The sequence below is a fragment of the Coenobita brevimanus genome, chromosome 107 (assembly GCF_032717465.1).
Source record: "Coenobita brevimanus isolate Jiangsu-jjx chromosome 107, ASM3271746v2, whole genome shotgun sequence".
NCBI classification, from domain to species: Eukaryota; Metazoa; Arthropoda; class Malacostraca; order Decapoda; family Coenobitidae; genus Coenobita; species Coenobita brevimanus.
This window is the reverse complement of record NC_137060.1, coordinates 19,010,897-19,030,610: the sequence shown is the minus strand read 5'-3', so window position 1 is coordinate 19,030,610 and position 19,714 is coordinate 19,010,897. Positions and strand designations below refer to the sequence as shown.

The following is a 19,714-nucleotide window of genomic DNA, read 5'->3' as shown; positions in this document are numbered from 1 at the left end:
CCCTTCTCACAGGAGCCTTCCCTGCTCAGGTGCTGGGCACTGACACACTCTCCTCCGGCACAGAAACAATCACTTCTGGCCCGGACTCTGCACTGGATTGTGTGTCAGACTCAGCCAGGCTCGACCACACACCGACATCACTGCCATAGTCCATTGAGGCTTTCAAAAGTTCTGAGGCTATTGCAGAGTCACTTAGGCCCTTAGTAGTTCCTGGTAAGGTTTTGAAGGGGGTTGAGGTCACAAAACCCTTTTTCGGAGGGCTAGAAGGCACAGACTCGGAAGAGCTCGAGTTCGACATGGTGTCACCGTGGCAGATTTGCATGGACTGACACTATTCTGGGGCAAACCGCGCGAAAAAATGACAGTGTGACAACTGGGGAAACAAGCGTTTCCCAATAGCAAAAAGTGCTTGCGAGATGACGGCACAGATTGACACGTATCAGCTGTCCGCGCGTTGCCATATCGCATGACGAGGGAGGGCCGCGCATCGGTGCGTCGGTGGGTAAAAAAAATGATACTTGGCAACAACCGAGGTCAGTAGTACAAAGGTCAAGTGTGCTAAACGTAGCTCACGGGTGGCGGGACTGATAGACAATACCAGCTGGAGCCTGCTTGCCCGCGGTTATTCAAAATTAACTCAAATCGCAAATGCGACGATCCGCCGTTCTGCCCTTTGGGCCGACCGTCGCAAATGCGACGATCCTCGTTTTAGGGGTTAATAATGTATATTTATTATTATTTACTAATAATAATAATTTAAAAAATATTAAAAATACATTATCTCTGTTGAAGCTTATTAAGAAATGCTACTACCCCCTTCCCTCCCGCCTCCCCCCACTGGCACCAACCCACCCTCACGACCCTCCAGCCTCCCCCATCCATTGTCCAGCCATGCGGGAAGCTCCCAAGACCACGTGCCCCCTGGAAGACCACGTGTCCCTTGGATTGGGCAGTGTGCAATCCACATGGCAGGGACGCAAGGCAGGTGCGCAAGCGCAGATTTAGTAGTGCAAGCGCAACTAAGTTTGCACTTACGCGCCTGCCTTTTCATGTGTGGAAGTGCAAAATTGCACATGGTCTCATGCGGTGCGCAATGCGCAAATGATATCACCGGAGCGCAAGGGTGCGCAATTGCACTTTGCACAAGTGTTTACGCACCTGCCCAGCACTGTAAATATATATATATATATATATATATATATATATACTGTATATAATAAAATGCTTTCATATTCAATAGAAATTTGTATCCTCCTGTGGTTTTCTTGTTTATGTGTTTCTTTGGTGATAATTCATGCTGTATTATTACACCTGAACCTTTATTATGTGTTTTCTTGGCAATATCATCTATCCTCAGTTATAGCCCCACTTTGGTCTTCTCTTGCTTACACCCATTTCAGTCACACAACACTTCCTTGCATTAAATTGAGGCACCCCCTGCTGAAGTGATGCAAGTGACACCTCGGTCGAAATTTAGTTTTCACTTTAATTGAGTAGTACGATAATAGCTCTATGTGAAGTAAGTTTCCCAAAGTGATTCAGGGAAGTGGTGTGGTCATAAGGTCCACAATCCTACACAAAACCACGAATTTTTGGAGGAAATGCTGCACGACTTTACTTTCCGATCTGAAGTAAGGCAGGAGCCCGGGAGAGGTTCCCAACCAATCAGCACACTAACATCATGGTGCCTGCTAGCCAATGGGAGCGCAGCAGGGCCGTCAGTCATAGCTCCCGCCTTGTATCAATTGGTTTACCTTTTTTTTTTTCTTTCTTTCTTTTTTGTGTGTGGTTTTCTGACCTGTATGGTTCATTGTGTTAAGCTAGTGTTAAGAAAAAAAGTAATATTACTATGAAAGGAAAGTCATTATTTTTTTTTTAGTAACAATCAGGTTGTGTGCACATGTCTGCATAAAAGAAAAATATTATTTTGAGAAGTTCTTATGAGTGTTACATTACCTACTTTTTTTTTTTTTTTTTTTTTTTTTTTTTTTTTTTTTAATAACAAGAAAATATTATTTAGCATTGACCCATTGTGTCAGAGGGGGTTCTACGGCTAAGATTAAGTGAAGTACCCGGGGGCAAGCGTTAGTGTTAAGTTAGTGTTAAGAAAAAATCATCCATCCATCCATCCATCATCCAGTCCTACATTGCCTGATGAAGAGCATAGGAGCCCAGGGCTAGGCAGTTGGTCCTGACATTTAAGATGAGAGTGACCAGCCTCACTCATCCCTGAGTGGCATTATGTGAGCAATAAACCCCAACCATCCCTTGGATATAAACCTTCACTGGCTCAATCTGATTGGAGTGCAATAATTACCCACTAAACCACCAGGCGCCAAAATTTGATTATATGGTTACCACCCAGCGTAGTAAACGGTTTCCTGGTGTACAGGAAACCATGGCTTGTCACTCAGTGTAGAGCCACCCACAGGCAGAAGGAAGAGGAAAGAATGAAGGAAAGAAAGACAGAAGAGGGAGGTAAAGTCACCTGTAGGCAGAAGGACAAGGAAAGACTGAAGGAAAGAAAGACAGAAGAGAATGGAAGGAAAGAAGGATGGAAGAGAGGACAGGGCAGACACCCGAGAGCAGCACTGCATCGAGTGAGTGGATGGTGAGCGCCCCCACCTACCACATTAAAATAAGAATAATATTATGAAAGAAAAGTCATTATTATTATTTTTTTTTAGTAAAAAGCAAGTTGTGTGTACGTGGCTACATTAAAGAAAAATATTATTTTGAAAAGTCCTTATGAGTTTTACATTACCTATTTCTTTTTAATTTACAAGAAAATAATATTCACTGTATTATGAAGAGGAAATTATTAAGTATTGACATCAAGAACATATTATGTGACGAAGTAGTAAGGTAATAAGACAAAGCACAGTTACATTCAGTAATATTATTATCAGGATCATTGTCCTGCAGTGGCTTGGATAGGCCTTCAATCTTCATCAGCCACTTATTCAGACAGTTTAAAACAACAGGATTATTAATAGGTAAAGGATGCCATTGTTTTATCCATGCAACTCCGACAAATCGCATGTTGAGTGAGATCGGATGGAGGTTCCTAAAATATAAGGTACAAAAGTGCCATGTGCATCAAGGGGTCATGTATTATCAGTAGATTAATAATAACCCAAGAAAATAGCGTATGAGAGTTGGAAATGAGGTTAGCGCCATCGATTTGCTTCTTGCTTCATTTCTGCTGTAGAGGTGAAGTGAGGCAAGGGCAAGCAGGAGTGAGCCAGCCCGCCAACTTTCAAATGCTGTTTTCTCAACTTTTTGTTTGTGTCACTTGCATCACTTCAGCAGGGGGCACCTTAATTCAGTCTTCCATTCCAGGTCCTCTTGCAGTTATGTATGTCTTGCCTCATCTACTGTACAGTTTGTTTCATTATTTTTGCGTCACCACGTGTGTGTGTGTGTGTATTTACCTAATTGTATTTACCTAATTGTGATATACAGGAAATGAGCTACACTCGTGGGGTCCCGTCTCCATTTCTCAATAAGTCAAATTTAGCTTTAAACTCGTTTAAGTTTTTAGACTGGACAGTCTCTTTGTCCAGGCTATGCCACAGGTCTATACATCTATAAGGAAAACTATATTTCTTGATATCCTTCAAGCAGCTTGGCTTCTTCAGTTTCATCCTGTGACCTCTTGTTTCTCTCTTATCCCATAAAGACAGATCTTCTTTGTCAATTTTATCTACTCCCATCATGGTCCTGAACACTGCAATCATGTCGCCTCTCTTTCTTCTTTCTTCTAAGGAAGGCAGCTCCAGCTTTTCCAGCCTTTCTCTTTACGACAGATCTGACAGACTGGGAATCATTTTGGTTGCTGTTCTTTGTATTCTCTCAATATTGTTTATATCTTTCTTTTTGTGTGGGGACCACACTACTGCTGCATATTATAACCTGGGGCAAATCATGGCCACTATCAATTTTTTCATCATCTCCTCATCCATATAGTGAAAAGCTACTCTTATATTAGTCAGGAGTTTATCCGTCTCTCTAACTGTCTTGTTAATGTGTTTTTCAGGTGACAAACTGTCCTGGACCAGCACACCCATCTCTTTCTCTTCCCTCGCTTTTGTGATTGGTTCATTACCCATCAAATAATTCAATGATGGCCTTTTGGTACTTTTACCCATTTCCATTATTTTACATTTCTTTGCATTGAATTTCATTTCCCACGTCCGGCTCCATTCGTGTATCCTATCCAGATCCTTGTGCAGCATTTTACAATCCTCCTCAAGCTCTTAACATCATCAGCAAACAGACTTGCATAACTGTTCACTCCATCTACCATATCATTTATGTAAATCAGGAACATTACTGGTCCCAATACCGAGCCCTGTGGGACTCCACTAGTTACTTCCCTCCATCCAGACATCTTATCCTTTATTACTGTCCTTATTTGTCTGTCTCTTAAAAAGTCTCTCATCCATTCCAGGAGGTTTCCCTTCAGTCCTTCCATATGCTCTAGTTTCCACATTAGTCTCTTATGGGGTACCTTGTCAAAGGCCTTCTCCAAATCTAAATACACACAATCCACCCAACCATCTCTTTCCTGTAGCATGTCAATCGCTCTTGAGTAAAAACTCAACAAGTTGGAAACACATGACCTTCCACTTCTAAATCCAAACTGACTATCAGCCAAAATACTGTATTTATCTCTTCCAGATATTTTATCCATCTATCTTTCAGAATTCTTTCGCACAATTTTACGACCATGCTGGTTAGGGACACTGGTCTATAATTCAGGGGTTCTTCCTTGTTTCCTCCCTTATAAATTGGTACCACATTTGCCCTCTCCCACTCTTGAGGCACTTTCCCCTCCTCCAGAGAACACACAATTAAACTGTGAATCTTATCTGCCAGTTGTTCTCTGCATTCTTTCAGTACCCAATTAGAGATTCCATCTGGTCCTGGGGCTTTCCTTACATCTTGAGTTCCTAGTAATTTATACACTTCCTGTACTTCCACTTTTATATCTTTTATCACTACATTTCTAGTCACTCCCTCCCCTTCCACAAACTCCTTTTCATTAGTGAAAACTGACTGGAAACATTTGTTCATTATTTCTGCTTGCATTGCCGCATCCTTATAGACCTCTCCTTCTACTTTCAGTTTGGTGATTCCTTCCTTTTGTTTCAGTTTGCCATTAACAAATCTATAAAACAGTTTGCATTCATCCTTACATTTGTCTATTATACCTTTTTCAAAATTCCATTCTTTTTCTCTGCTTATTCTTGTGTATTCATTTCTAGTTCTTTTATATGCGTCCTTTGTTCTGTTGTTACCTCTTTTTCTCCAATTGTTCCATGCCATGTCTCTCTCTTTTTTTTGCTATCATACACCTTCTATTAAACCACTCATTTTTCCTGTTTTCTTTCCCCTTTACTCTTGGCGCAAATATTTCCACTCCCTGAATTATAGGATCTAGAAAAATATCCCACTTCCTCTGTATCTCTCTTGTTTCTCTGAATTTTCTCCAATCCGCATTTTTAAAAAAATTTTCTCAATCCTGTAAAGTTTGCTTTCCCAAAGTTGTACCCCCCCTACCTATAAAGCTCGTCTCTTGGCTCCAAGTTCCCTGTTGTCATCTGGAACTCGATGACCACATGATCACTTTTTCCAACAGGGCACAGATATTTCAAGAATTCTATTACATCGGGTTCTTTGGTAAACAGTAAGTCTAGTCTTGCTCGTGTGTCCTCACCTCAAAACCTTGTCTCCTCTTTGACCCATTGCATCATCACATTGTTCATTGTTATATTTAATAATATAGTGTCCCACGAATCCTCGCCGCCTCCTGAGTCCCATTCCTCCCAGTTCACCGCTTTACAATTGAAGTCACCCATTAAAATTATATTGTTGCTTTTCTCAATCATTTTCTGTAAATAACTTGCCATGTTTGACAGAATTTCCTGGTATTCATCATCACTCCATGCTCTTGTCTTAGGGGGAACATACACTACTGCCATATCTCTCTTATTGTTCTCTCATGTTTCTAATTTCATATATATATCTTCAGCCCTGCCTTCTCCCATTTCCACAGTATCTACATTTATGTTGTTCCTCACTGCTATCATCACTCCTCCTCCGTTTTTTCTTTTCTGTCTCTTCTCCACAGTTTGTATTTACCATCTCCCATTTGAACATCAATATCTTCTCTTAACTTGGTCTCTACAAAGCACATAACATCAGGTTCATGTACCCTCAAAAAATTGTTAATTTCTAACTTTGCCGATATTAAACCATCAACATTAGTATATGCCACCTTCCAGTTATTTTTGATGTTTTCTATACCCTCTTTTCTCCTTCTCTCCGCCGGTACCACTTCCTTAATTTCTGATCTATGACTCTCCAATAAAACACTGTCTTCTCTTCCTCCGTTCTCTGTTCGTTTTTTACCTTTGCTTCCTTTACTAAGTCCTTTATTTAAGCTCTTTCTTCCTCATTTGCATCTCTCCTTATCCAAACATTTTTTAACCTGTCCTTGTCCGATAATTTCCATGTTCTACTGATAATTTCGTTAACTGTTGCCTGGGACTTGAACTTTACCTTCAGTGGCCTTGCCCCTCCTTCCTCGTACTTTCCTAACCTAAACACCTCTTCAATCTCTTCTTGAGCTTCGTTGTTTTCCTCCATGACTATTGATATTATTTCTTTAACCTTACTCAGTGCTTCTCTTTCTCTTTCTGATCTTATTGTCATACGTTTTTCTTTAACTCCTGATATTATTATACATTTTTTCTTATCTGCTAGATCCCTAACTAAAGATTCTCTACTTCTTAGCACCCTAACCACTTCCCTCTCCACCATTTCCTTGCTTTGTTGTTCTATAATCTCTCTCAAATTTACATCTCCCTCTTCCTGAATTTTCTTCCACCCCTTATGTTGCTCTTTGATTTCTTTAATGTGCTCGCCTTGTATTCTTGATTTGGATTCATACTCATCTAGTTTTGCTTTTCATCCTGTCCCTTTCCTCTTCCAACCTATTATTCTCCCTCTTAAGCTGTTGTATTTCATTCGAGGCTGATTCATTGTTCACTCTTAATTCAGTAACTTCTCTTTCCTGTTCTTCACTGCATGTACAAATTTTTTCCAGTGTATTCCGTAAACTTTTGATCTCGTTTTCCTGCTCTGTGGTCCGTTCCTGTAACTCTTTAATTACCGCCCATACCTTTTTTATCTCCTGGACATTCCTCTCTGCTGTTTTCTCTACACCTGCTATTCTTGTCTGGTTCAACTTAATACTTCCATTTCCCACATCCTCTTCACAGAAGCCCTCAAACTCTTTCTCACCGATTGTAAACTATGCACCGTCCGTTTCCGCCATGATTTAACCCTATGGAGACTTTCTGTTTTCACTATATCTTGTCCCTTTTATGACCGAAACCGCGGTTTATTTTTTTACTACTGTCCGACGGGACCACCACTCACGCACTCATTAACACAATCACAAATAGGCTGAGCTTCCTTTCGTCGCCGATTCAGTAATTATTTCCCACGATCCTGGAAGAGGTCCCTCTCTGTCGGTGCCCTGTGTGTGTGTGTCTGTCAGCGACCTGTGTGTGTGTGTGTGCGCGCGTGCGTGCGCACGTCAGTGAGAGAGAGAGAGAGAGAGAGAAAAGTCAGTATCTATATAAGATAACATTAAAGAATTAAGTGTACAGTGTGGGGGGGTAAATATTGTGCCAACCCAGATAAAAACAGCATAAATCATAGATGTGTTTTTTGCTGCCAACAGGTGTAGAAGCCACAGCTCCCCTGGTTCAGTGGTTCTGGGAGGTCATGGAGGAGTTCAGCACAGCAGAACGCTCCCTCTTCCTACGCTTTGTGTGGGGACGCACCCGACTCCCACGCACTATAGCTGACTTCAGAGGCAGAGACTTTGTTTTCCAAGTATGACCCAGTATCCTCTCATTATTTGGTGAATTGAACTTTGAATTAATGGCTGCATACAGACAAAGAGGAGTATTTTCCTGGTATTAGCTGGCATTGATTGTTGTCTTACTACTATGAAAATGTATTACTTACCTCCTCTGGTAATGGTAGTTGGGGATGCTTATCATCCACTCACATGATGTAATGCTGCATACTTCTTCCTTCAGGTTTGTCATTCTTTTTCTGTGTCTGTCTTGATCTCTTCATATTTCTCCCATCCTTCCTGTTATTATTTATTACTCTTCTTTCCACCTCAGTCGACTCTGCACTGAGTGACAAGCCAGATGGTTTCCTGTAACTCAGGAAACCATTTACAACACTGGGTGACATTTATATAGCCAGGTAATGGGTGATGTGGAACCTACTGTGGTACCTCTGTTAACTGGGTGGAAAGATGCAAATGTGTCATCCATTGAGGAACCAAACCTCCATATTAATTCCCATGCCTTACTATGGCAAGGTGTTGTCATTCACAAGGGAACAGCAATTCACCGCATAAGCATCCCTTCAGGGACACTTGCTTGCCTACTCTTGATAGGTCTGCTTAATCAGACAGCCTGGGGTAGCACAATAGCAACAGCAGCATCCATGTGTGTTTGTAAAAAAACATGGTCTAAAACTGGTGTTAATTTATTAATTTTATTTGTAGGTGCTGGACAAGTACACTCCGCCAGACCATTTTCTGCCCGAGTCCTACACCTGCTTCTTCCTCCTCAAGATGCCACGATATTCTTGCAAGGTGGGCCACTAAGATAAATTTTTAGCATGGGTGAGTTATGTTGTCGGCTCACATCACTCTTCATTTTTTTTTTTTTTTTTTTTCCAGTTTTGAGAGAAAGGCAGTGCAGAAAAGAAAGATGGGGAGAGAAGACATTTTCTTTCGCTTAACAGTATATTCCATGGATAGATAAGAGACTGACATCACATATCCTCAGTCGTGTATTTCACTGTGGAGCATAGCAATAAAGTTGTAGAAATTATTTTGTGAAAACAGTTTCTGCTTACTGTACATAGAGGATTCAGGATCTCCCCACCCCATGATTATGGTACAGTACATGGGAAAAAGCAAGATGATGATGATGAAACAGCTGACAATAGAAAGAATGGAAGAGAAACTTTTGTTCATTCCCTTATACCCCATCCACTGGATAACGTCTATGCATGTCACAATCTGGCTGCTACAGGGCTGCCGGGTAGTGGCTATACACACAAGTGTCTTCCTGCTACCGTTTGAATCCACGACCATTTTCTCATTACTATAGGATAGGGAGGTTACCCAAGGTACCCCACAGATGCACGGTTCAGTTTGTACACGGCATTGTCTCAGGGCGGAGTGACATCTTCCTCAGTCTCCTCATCTGATTCTGTCCTCTCATCCTCCGGGCTGAATGCACCATAGTCCTTCGCCACAGTTCAGCCCTTACCTCCGGGGAAAGAGCTTAGTGACAGTGACATAGGATGTGCCCTGGAGGAAACTGTCCTTCTTTAGTATGAGTGGTGAGACATCCTCTTCTAAGTGTGATTATTGAGAAGTTGTGTGGGAAACTGTACAAAGTGAACAGTTGTGCATTTTTTTTTTTTTTTTTTTTTTGTGATAATGAATTCTTTATGGTAATATGTGGTGCAATGCTTGAGAATATCTTGAGTAACCCCACCTGATGTATGGAAGAAAACCATGATTACAGGTAAGAAAATGGCTTTGTTGGGTAGACCTACAGCTTTTTTTATACTTACTCTTGAAATATTTGCAAAGATTTGATGTGAAGCATATTTGTGAGCTGAAGTACAAATATAAGTTGTGTAGAACATGAGTAATATTTTCATGATGCCTGAGAAGAGTACAAAAAAGCCAAAATTTTTGTACAATTTTATACCTCCTACTCAACCATACTGTGTGCATTATGCTCAACAATGATTTTTTTTTCAAGTGAGGGTAAAAAAAAAAAAAAAAAAAAAAAAAAATTATGCACAAGTGTATACCTCATACTTAACCTTAGTGTGTGCAATGTGCTGAGCAATGATTTTTTCAAGTGTCATAAACTGTAATTGTGATATGATGTACAGTATAAGTGCTGCTGAACGTAAGTTGTAGGGTATCATAACTAATGCCTGCAAACAATAAAGAAAAGCATATAGCGTAAGTTTTCCCACACACATATGGGGTATAGTGCCACTCTGTTATGACTGGAAAACCAGTGGCGAGCTACATGGACAGGGTGATGATGCATTTTTATGACAGTGAGTAAGGAAAAGTGAAATGAAGAGTGGAAAAGTTTTGGTGTTTGCGAAGGAAGGCCGGCCATTGTTACAATCACCACTCCAGTTTGTGCTGCCAGCGTTAGCCAGGCTCTCCAATGCTGATGCCAGCAGCACGCATTCAGAGACTCCTCATCAAAACACAAAAAAACACTCATTTTCTACTCATCAACCTGGGGAACTGGGGATGTTTCCTTTGCAAGAAGAAAAGTTGGTGAGTGATTTGGTTGTTATTTCTCTTTTATACTTTTCCAGATATTAAGGTTTGAAAAAGAGCTATTTTGCCAAAAATGCTGTAGTGAGAGCGCCCCAGGCTCAAAAATAGCCCGGCATTTGGGGTTTAAAAGTATGACGAAGGAAAAGAAAGAAACTTGTTAAATTTTCTATAAATCAGGAGGTTTTTGCTGCATGCTTCCTTCTGATTTGGTTGTACATTGTTGCTTTGCTTCACATGTTTCCCTTCCTTTTCATACCTTCCCACCTTTTTCTTGCAGCTAGAAACTTAATAAAGAGGAGATATTTCCTCTAATCCCCTCTCTCTCACCAATGGAAAAGGGGGAAATGTAGGAATTGTTTAATCCCATTCCCATTTTACATTCTCCTCATCTTGTTTCTCTAAAGAATTGTTTATTTCCTAATCCAAATAATATACCATCTTTTACTCTTGTTCACCAGGCTGTCCTGCGAGAAAAACTGAAATATGCCATCCACTTTTGCAAGAGTATTGACACGGATGACTATGCAAGAGTAGCCATGACAGGGGCTGGGGTGGAGGACAACGTGTCTTCTGAGTCCGACACTGATGACTGGGACTCCATTGGAAGTGACGAACCCTTGGCCGACTGTGTCTCTTTGTACTCAACATGATTCGTGTGAGGGACTATGGCTGTGGTTCATGTAATGTTATTACCTGATCAGCACTATGAAGTTAGACACGTTATTACCAGATCCTTGTACGTTACCGTGGCATGTATATTGTGCTGTGGGTACAAAGAAGGATCATCCAAGTTGTGATGTATTATCATTTTATTACCAGATGTACAGTGTAGAAATTCACTATTGATAATGGTGAGCAGTATTCCTAGGATATGTCATGTCCTGTTAATTATGCTGAAGGAAATCAAACTGAATTTCATCTACTCTTTTATAAAGTTAACTGATGGTGGCTACGTACAGATGAAAAAGTTACTACAGCACTGAAGACCGATTACTGTATTGAATATCTTTAGGGCAGTAAAAACTGTGTTTATCAGCCTGCAGCATAAAACTTGAAATTTGACAAGTATAATAAGTTTCTTTGGTATCTAAGAAAGATACAATAACAGTTATGAGAAAAAAGTTTCTGGGAATTCTAGGTGTGACTTAACTTTAGTACTTCACAAATAGTATTGCTGTGTTCTGTCATTTTGCTTGTCAGGAGTGTTGCATGCGTGTGTGCTTGTGAGGATGTGTGTGCAGTTATTTTTTGTTATCAGAAACCAAATTTCTCATTAGAAGCACAACAGACTGAGAGCAACTGGTGTCAGTGAATTGGTTAATGCTTTTATATACAAATACTAAATCTGTTTATGTAATTTCTGCTGTGACTGTAGTAATTGTAAGTATAACAAAAAGGTGCAGCTTCTGAGGCCCATCACAGTCTGGTGGTAAATGTGCAGTCATACTGTAAGACTGAAGAAAATTGTTCATGTACATAATAATTATCTGTAAATATGTGTTTTGTCTGTGAAGCCATATAACATTCTAAGCTAATATACACTGTTTGTGTTGTAGTTTTTGAAACACATAGAGAAGTTATACTTAGCCTATAAAGTTCAGTCAATCATTGTGCAGTGTATTTATAGGTGATCACTTACTTGCAGGTATTGTTTTAAACCAAAGCAGCTCTAGTTCCAATAAGAGAAAAAAATCATCATCCAGACCTCATTTTTCCCACCCAATGATGAGGTGAGGAAATGCTTCTGTCAAACCCAGAGTTACTTCATTTCTTTTAAGTAGATCATTACATATTTAGTGTCTTTTATTGTATATCAAAGAAAACCTCTAGTTTACATGTTTTTCATGACATTGCAAATCTTGCCTGGCCACTTGTGTGCTCTGACAGTGTTAGAAGAGATTATATTAATACAATGCTCAATACTGTAGCCCTTTCAAAATATAGCAACTATGATGAAGATGATGGTGATGATGATTATTATATTATTATTATTATCATTATTATTATTATTACTATTATTATTATTTTTTTTTATTATTAATGCTATGATTCTTATTATTTTTATTATTATTACAATTATTATTATCATTATTTTCTTTATTATTATTACTGTTACAGTCAACCCTAGTATTAATGGACCTGCTCGTACTAGATTTCAGATATAACAGACCCCTTGGTCCTACTGGGTACCATTGTTATGTACTGAACCAGGCTCTGGTATAGGGAATGGATGTGGCAGCTGACTAGACAACCACATGAGCAGTGGTGGACAGCTGAGCAAATTTGTTATGTAGTGGACCAAGTCCATTGCAAGAAGTGCATCTGGTGCCCTACCAGACAAATTTAAAAAATACTAAACCCAGGCCCGGTATAGGAACTGTGTGCGGCAGCCTAACAGACAGCCATGTGCAAGGTGGTGGACAGTGAAGACGTGGGATGACCAGTGTGGGACGCATCTCACCGGCTGTGAATCATGTGACCAATGGATGTTTGATAGGGACAAAATTAGCAATGTTTACACCAATTCTCCCATTATTGATCTTGAACCAGATGATCCGTATCTCATGTTTCTCATAACTGGCTTTGTGAACCAGCACCTTGTCAATGTATTTTTTCTGTGAATATGAAATTCTCATAATTGACCATTCCTAATCATCAGTTTCTGTTCTTATAGGTATGACACTTCACTTAACATTTCTCATTCTTTTAGTTAAGTTTACCCTTGAGTTTTATATCATCACTTAATTTTATTCTGAATTAAGTGGTTGGTGAGGGCACTCCCTATTCACTCAATGTAGTGCAGCTGTTGGGAGTTTGCCCTTTCCTCTCTTCCATCCTTCTTTCCATCCTTCCACTTCTGTCTCTCCTTCCTTCATTCTTTCCTCTTGCTTCTGTCTACAGGTGACTCTTCACTGAGTGACAAGCCACATGGTTTCTTGTACACCAGGAAAGTATGTACTGTGCTGGGTGTTAACCATATAACCAGATTATGGCGCCTGGTGGTTTAATGGGTAGTTAAGGCGCTCCAATCAGTTTGAGCCAGTGCAGGTTTATATCCAAGGGATGGTTGGGGTTTACTGCTCATGTAATGCCGCACAGGGATGATTGAGACTGGTCACGTTCATCTTAAATGACAGGACCAACTTACCTAACCCCAAGCTCCTATACATGTCATGGGGCAACACTGAATTAGGTGATGAATGAATGATGAATGAATGAACTACCACAGTCAAACCAAAAGTTTATTTCTGTCACTAGTATTATCTGAGGCACTTTATAAGTGAGTAAGGAGTACCTAAAATGTTTTGTTTCGAGGTTGTTTGCACGTGGGAACCAGTCTCTGCAAGGGATGCTGTTGCCATAGCATTTAATACATGCCCAGTGACATACCACACTGGCCGCTTGTATCTTCTTGTAAATTTTCACTCATCCATTTGGTCAGAATGATGTATGAACAGCTGTTTAGGGGGATTTAATGCAGTAATACATACTGTACTGTTAAATGTACAATATAAAATTAATGTGCTATACATATGTTCTGAGTAGAGAACACATGGAGCAGCCAGTCATCGCAGGTGGAGCGGCAAGTCACTGAGCACTTGGAAGAGGTCTTAAATCACAACATAAATAAAACCTTACTTGTATATCTTCTTCTTTTCAGTATTATCTACTGAAATGAAGGTCAGTATTAGTTATGTATTGCATATTGATCTATTATCTTCAGAGAGCACAGGTCAAACCCACGCAGTGCTGATTTATTGATGTCTTATAATGTGTCCTACGTGGGGTACCTACTGGACCATTTTTCATATGCCGTATGCTGATCCTAGGTTTGGTATAGCGGGTTCCTGCCGGATGCCTTATAAAGCAAACTATTAAATATACCATCTGCCTTTTCCCCCAGTTTGTCCTTAGAACAGGGTCTTACTGTATTATTATTATTACTATTATTATCATTACTATTATTATTTTTAACTTATTCTCACTACCACCAGATGGTCTTATTCACCTTAGGGAAGACTTCCTTTTTAGAAGGGGTGAGTCCCCTCCCCCCCCCTGGAAAACTTGAGAGGTGTTTTATGAGCTAAATAAAATTGTCTAATCTGTAGCAAGAATGATGAAAAAGATGTCTCCAGGCTGATAGGGATCAAATACTTAGCAAACAAACACTTTAAAAGTCTGGTGATAAATATTTAACCATGTAGAATTCTTGTATTTTAACTATTACATCCCATAGGCATCTTAACAGTGCTGAGTAAAATCATCAGGGGTCAGCCAGAATAAAATTCAAAACTTGTACCAGAGCTGAATAGGTTCCTGATATTGTTCTTGTCTTTACACCCCAAGGATATCTAACCAAAGTTGAATAAAATCATTTGACATCAGCCAGAATATTAAACAAAGATTTTCAGTACCAGGTGAAGGAGTTTCGGGGGATCATTAGCCATATTCCTTCTTTTATGAATAAAAGTATTCCATTACACATAATATCAGGTAGAAATTTTGTAATTAGTAATTTTCTCACAATTTATATCCATCCATCCATCATCCAATCCTATGTTGCCCCATGAGGAGCGTAGGAGCCCGGGGCTAGGCAAGTTGGTCCTGGCATTTAAAGATGAGAGTGACCAGCCTCACTCATCCCTGAGTGGCATTATGTGAGCAGTAAAACCCAACCATCCCTTGGACATAAACCTTCACCAGCTCAATCCAATTGGAGTGCTTTTACTACCCACTAAACCACCAGGCACCATAATTTGGTTATATGGTTACCACCCAGCATAGTAAATAGTTTTCTGGTGTACAAGAAACCATTTGGCCTGTCACTCAGTGTAGGGTCACCCACAGGCAGAAGGAGGAGGAAAGAATGAAGGAAAGAAAGACAGAAGAGGGAGCGTAATGTCACCCGTAGGCAGAAGGACAAGGAAAGAAGACAGAAGAGGATGGAAGGTAAGAAGGCTGGAGGAAAGGGCAGACAGCCGAGAACAGCACTACATCAAGTGAGTGGATGGTGAGTGCCCCCACCTACAATTTGTAAATCGTTGTAAATTTTTTTCTTTATCGATGGATGTGAGTGAGGATAATTTTACACTGGGTGGGTGTTGTGATACTGCCAGGGGACCCACAAAAATGCTAACCCTATGGCTGGAAGTTACTCTGTTTGCATGTCATTAAATGAAAAAAAATTTGCTAATGTTAGATTACTTTGCTGTACTGGAGGAAAGTCTAGACCATCAAATGTGTAAATAAATTATCACAATCAACAGATGGCCTTAGAATAAATAAAAATTATATTTATTCCAAGTTATTAATGTTGGTTTTATTAAGCTCATGGAGACTCATCACAGCTAAAGCGTTAAAAATGAATAATTGTGAATGACCAGCAACTTCATAAGAAGAGGGTGGTAATGAAGTACATTGATCTTGAGTATATGTTGCCCATTTGACATTTTTTTTGCTGTTTAGAATGATAAAGAAAAGTTGCTAAATAATGTATTTTGTTCTGTATGATCCCAATTGGCAAGCATCCTCAGTTTATAGTAGTATATGTGAGGCATTCAGTGAAGGAACTGTGAAGATGCCAAAACTGAAAGAAAATGGAGGCAACAGTACCCTGAACTTCAACCACTCCTAACCCCAGCCACAAAGCAAACTCCAGCTCCAATTCCATCACATAACATGTCTCCCAAGTAACAAAACTTTTCCACACAAGAGACTCGAGCAGTATCAGACCTTTCCTGCCTTTCCATCTCTTCATGCTATCCCCAACACATTGCACACATGAAATTATCATTGCCTGTATTTCAGAGCTTGCCTCCAGTAACACTACACCTCTCATTTCATTACATTTTGTTTCGTTTTTGAAGGCTCCAACATACATATGTCGGCCTTGGTCGTTTAATGGCAGCTGTCCACGCTGCTCGATTGGCAGCCTCCCTATTCAGTCTCTCATCCCTTGAGTTCACACTCATTGAGCTCATCCCAGGTCATTTTTAGTCTGTCTCTTGCAACCCTACCCCCAGTGATCACACTTCTCACCTTCTGTACCTGATTGTTATCCTCCATCCTCTCAATATGCACAAAACATCTCCATCTACCCCTCCTCATCACAACAATACATTCCAGTCCTATCCTTCCTTCCAACTCTTCAATCACAATCCTAGACCCCCCAGGTCTTGAATTCAAGGATACATTACAGGTACATCTAATCATTGTCATTCCTGTACATTTGAGCCTATGAATATCCTGTTCCCTTACTGCTCAGGTTTTACTATCATAGAGCATTACACTCCTAACACATGCCACACACAAAGATCCTCTTGGCACAGAGGGAGAGCCCTCCCAATTTTAGTTGAGGCAACAGCTCCCAGAACTTCCTCCACTCACTCCTTACTTTAGCCCCACCTCCAGCACATAGTTGTCCCCCAAATAACAAAACTCTACCCATTCAAGAGACTCTTTAACAAGATCAGTCCATATCTGACAATCTCTAAATGCTCTCCCTGACACACTGCATGCACAAAATCAGCATTACTTTACAGTCTACTGCTAATACCATATCTCATATGCACCCACTTATCACAAACATTGCACAAGATGGAACTGCTTCCCACACTGTTGTGGCAGACTGCACATGGCCACACTCCCTCTGCCTTGACAGTATCACCACCAGCCATGATACCATCACTCTTGTTTTATCCACGTTTACTCCTAAAACCTTGTGCCCTATTCTGTCTCTCCATTTCCTAAATCATTTTTCTGCCTCCCTTTCATTCTATGCAGTCAACACCAAGTCATCAGCAAACAACATCTCCCTGGCCATTCATTTTTAGTCACATGGAAGAATTTCAAACACCATGACAAACTATAGGGATCTCAAGACTGACCCCTGGTGCATGCCAACATTCATGGGAAACATCACACAATTCTCCATTCACTCTCACTTGGGTGTGAGCACCCATGTACATTCCCATAACTACTATAACCAGCCACTCCTCAACCCCAGGCTTTCTCATTGCCTACTTTATCACCTCCTTTGTGACTGTCAAAAGCATTCTCTAAATCAGCAGAAATAAAGTGCAGCTCACTGTTCTTTCCTACATAATTTTCCTGAGGCTGTCAGGTAGGGAATATGGCATCAGTGTTCCCTTTTTCTGGCATAAACCCAAACTATATCTCATTATTTTTCATTTCCCCTTATGATACCTTCTAGGACTCTCTGTTACCTTCATTATCTGGTCCAAAGTTTTATGCCTTTATAATTTTTGCTTTCTAGGGCATCACCCTTCCCCTTTTGTACATTTACAGTCACACTTCTCGTCCAGTCATTGGGGACAACATAGTCATATATAATTGAATTTATCAAATCAGTAACTAAACCCATTCATGTTTCTCCTAAGGCCTTCAACACTTCAGCAGTCAATCCAGACACACCCACTGCCTTACCAAACTGCATCCTGCCTATTGCCCTGCTCATGGTAGCAATATCAATCAAAGAACAAGGGCCAAACACTGGATCTACTTACTCCAGACCTTCCCTGTTCCAGTCAAACTCTCATTCAGCAAATGGTTATAATGTATTCTCCAAGCATCTGTAATACTTTCACTGTCTGCCACTACCTATACTTCATTATTCTTCACACACTGGTTACCTGTGATATCCTTGTTTTCTCTCTCCATCTGATTTACTGCCTTAAATACCACATTCTTCCTTTTGGCACTTAAAACTAAGCAGTAAAAGTCTCAGACTCAAATTATGCTCTGTAGCCTACACCTCCTTTCTGATGCTACACTTGGCAGCGCAGCCAAGTGTTCCTCACTGTTACTACCCTTCTTCCATTTCCAGAAAAGCCTTCTTTTCTCCAAGACTAGCTTCCAGACCCTCATCCCACCATGTTACCTTGTTTGGGGGTGGGGGGGCTCATTTTCCATCCACGTTGAACCAATAACTGTCAAGAAATTGTTCTTGAGAGCTGTGTATCTATACCTTTAATGGAATTTCAGCAGCATGATGTGCCACACATATTGGTCTCAGTGCAGTGTGTGAAGTCAGGAATAAGAAAATTTGTTTAATCATAGTTTAGAAGGAACATAAAATCAGAGTTATTGTTTCCAAAAATCAAAATAGCATACTACAGAACTGCCTATATATTAGTGTAGTTTAAAATCTGTAGAACATGTCTTTTTATATTGCAGGAATAACAGTCTGTAATATGTAGTGCAAGGTCAAATATATTCCATCACCTTTCCCTCTGCTTCACCATATCTGTGTTATGCCCCGTCTAATCCTGTATCATGCAGATACCACACTTCCAAATATATCACTGTCGATATCATATTGGACTGCTGTAGGCTCTTAAGTTTAGAAACACAATATTAAATATTAATTATGAATTACTTCATTCTGTTTAATTAAGTGAAAGTTTACTGTACAGAAGTTTTTATTTATTCATATTGTAGTATGCTGTAGTTGTGTTTGTTGTCATTGACATGAAACTTCTTTGTCCAACTATCATAGTTGAAAGAGTTCCTCATTATTAAGTGTTTTTAATAAAATTATTTATCAACATGATTTTATGACGTTTTCATTTAACTTTCATTTTAGATACTGTACTATGGGGCCTCTTGGTTCTTAGTATCAGAACTATACTCCGCAACAGCTGCATTGCCAGGTCTTCACAAATGAAGCCAAAGTGGGCCAAACTCCAGTGTGGGAGGTCTGTTCGTATACAGTACACACATTAAATACAGTAATCAGAATTTCAGATGAGTGGGCCAGTGGGGAGGGAGAAAGATGTGACTTGGGCGGGGCCTAGGCCTCCTTCCCCCTGAGCTGTGCCATTGCTCCACAAACTTCCACTATCAAAAGATCTACCTAGTACTATACAGTATTATGTGCCACCAAACCATTGGTACTGCATAGCATACAGTAGTACTTTGGGTACAAGGTATTGTTTAATGCAGTTTTAAACAATTTCTCTTGCATTCCCCCCTGCCTATTTGAAACTTAAGATTAGTTAGTGTATGGATACTGTGCAGTAATACCCTCCCCCCCTCACCCCCAGAATAAAATTTGGCCTTAGTCTTTCCCAAATAATGCTTGACCGTACCCTTCCCCCACAGCATAATGCTTGACTGTACCCCTCCCCCTAGAATAATGCTTGATCTTACCCTTCCCTTCCCCCCCTCCCCTGAACAATTCTTGATCATATCCTTCCCCTATATTATAATGATTGACCGTGCCCTTCCCCCCCAGAATAATGCTTGACTGTACTCTTCCCCCCCCTC

The 19,714-nt window shown here is 40.2% G+C and overlaps 1 protein-coding gene across 1 annotated transcript in view; it reads left to right on the top strand.

The window, feature by feature from the left end:
• The window catches only part of HERC2 (E3 ubiquitin-protein ligase HERC2), a 433,977-nt gene extending 418,287 nt beyond the window's left edge, over window positions 1–15,690 (top strand). Inside the window, exons 85-88 of the mRNA XM_080285543.1 lie at window positions 7,757–7,911; window positions 8,603–8,692; window positions 10,885–11,081; window positions 15,275–15,690. Of these exons, the coding sequence (XP_080141669.1) occupies window positions 7,757–7,911; window positions 8,603–8,692; window positions 10,885–11,076 (437 nt within the window). The 3' untranslated portion in view covers window positions 11,077–11,081; window positions 15,275–15,690. The remainder of the gene's footprint in view (window positions 1–7,756; window positions 7,912–8,602; window positions 8,693–10,884; window positions 11,082–15,274) is intronic.
• The last annotated feature ends 4,024 nt before the right edge of the window (window positions 15,691–19,714 follow it).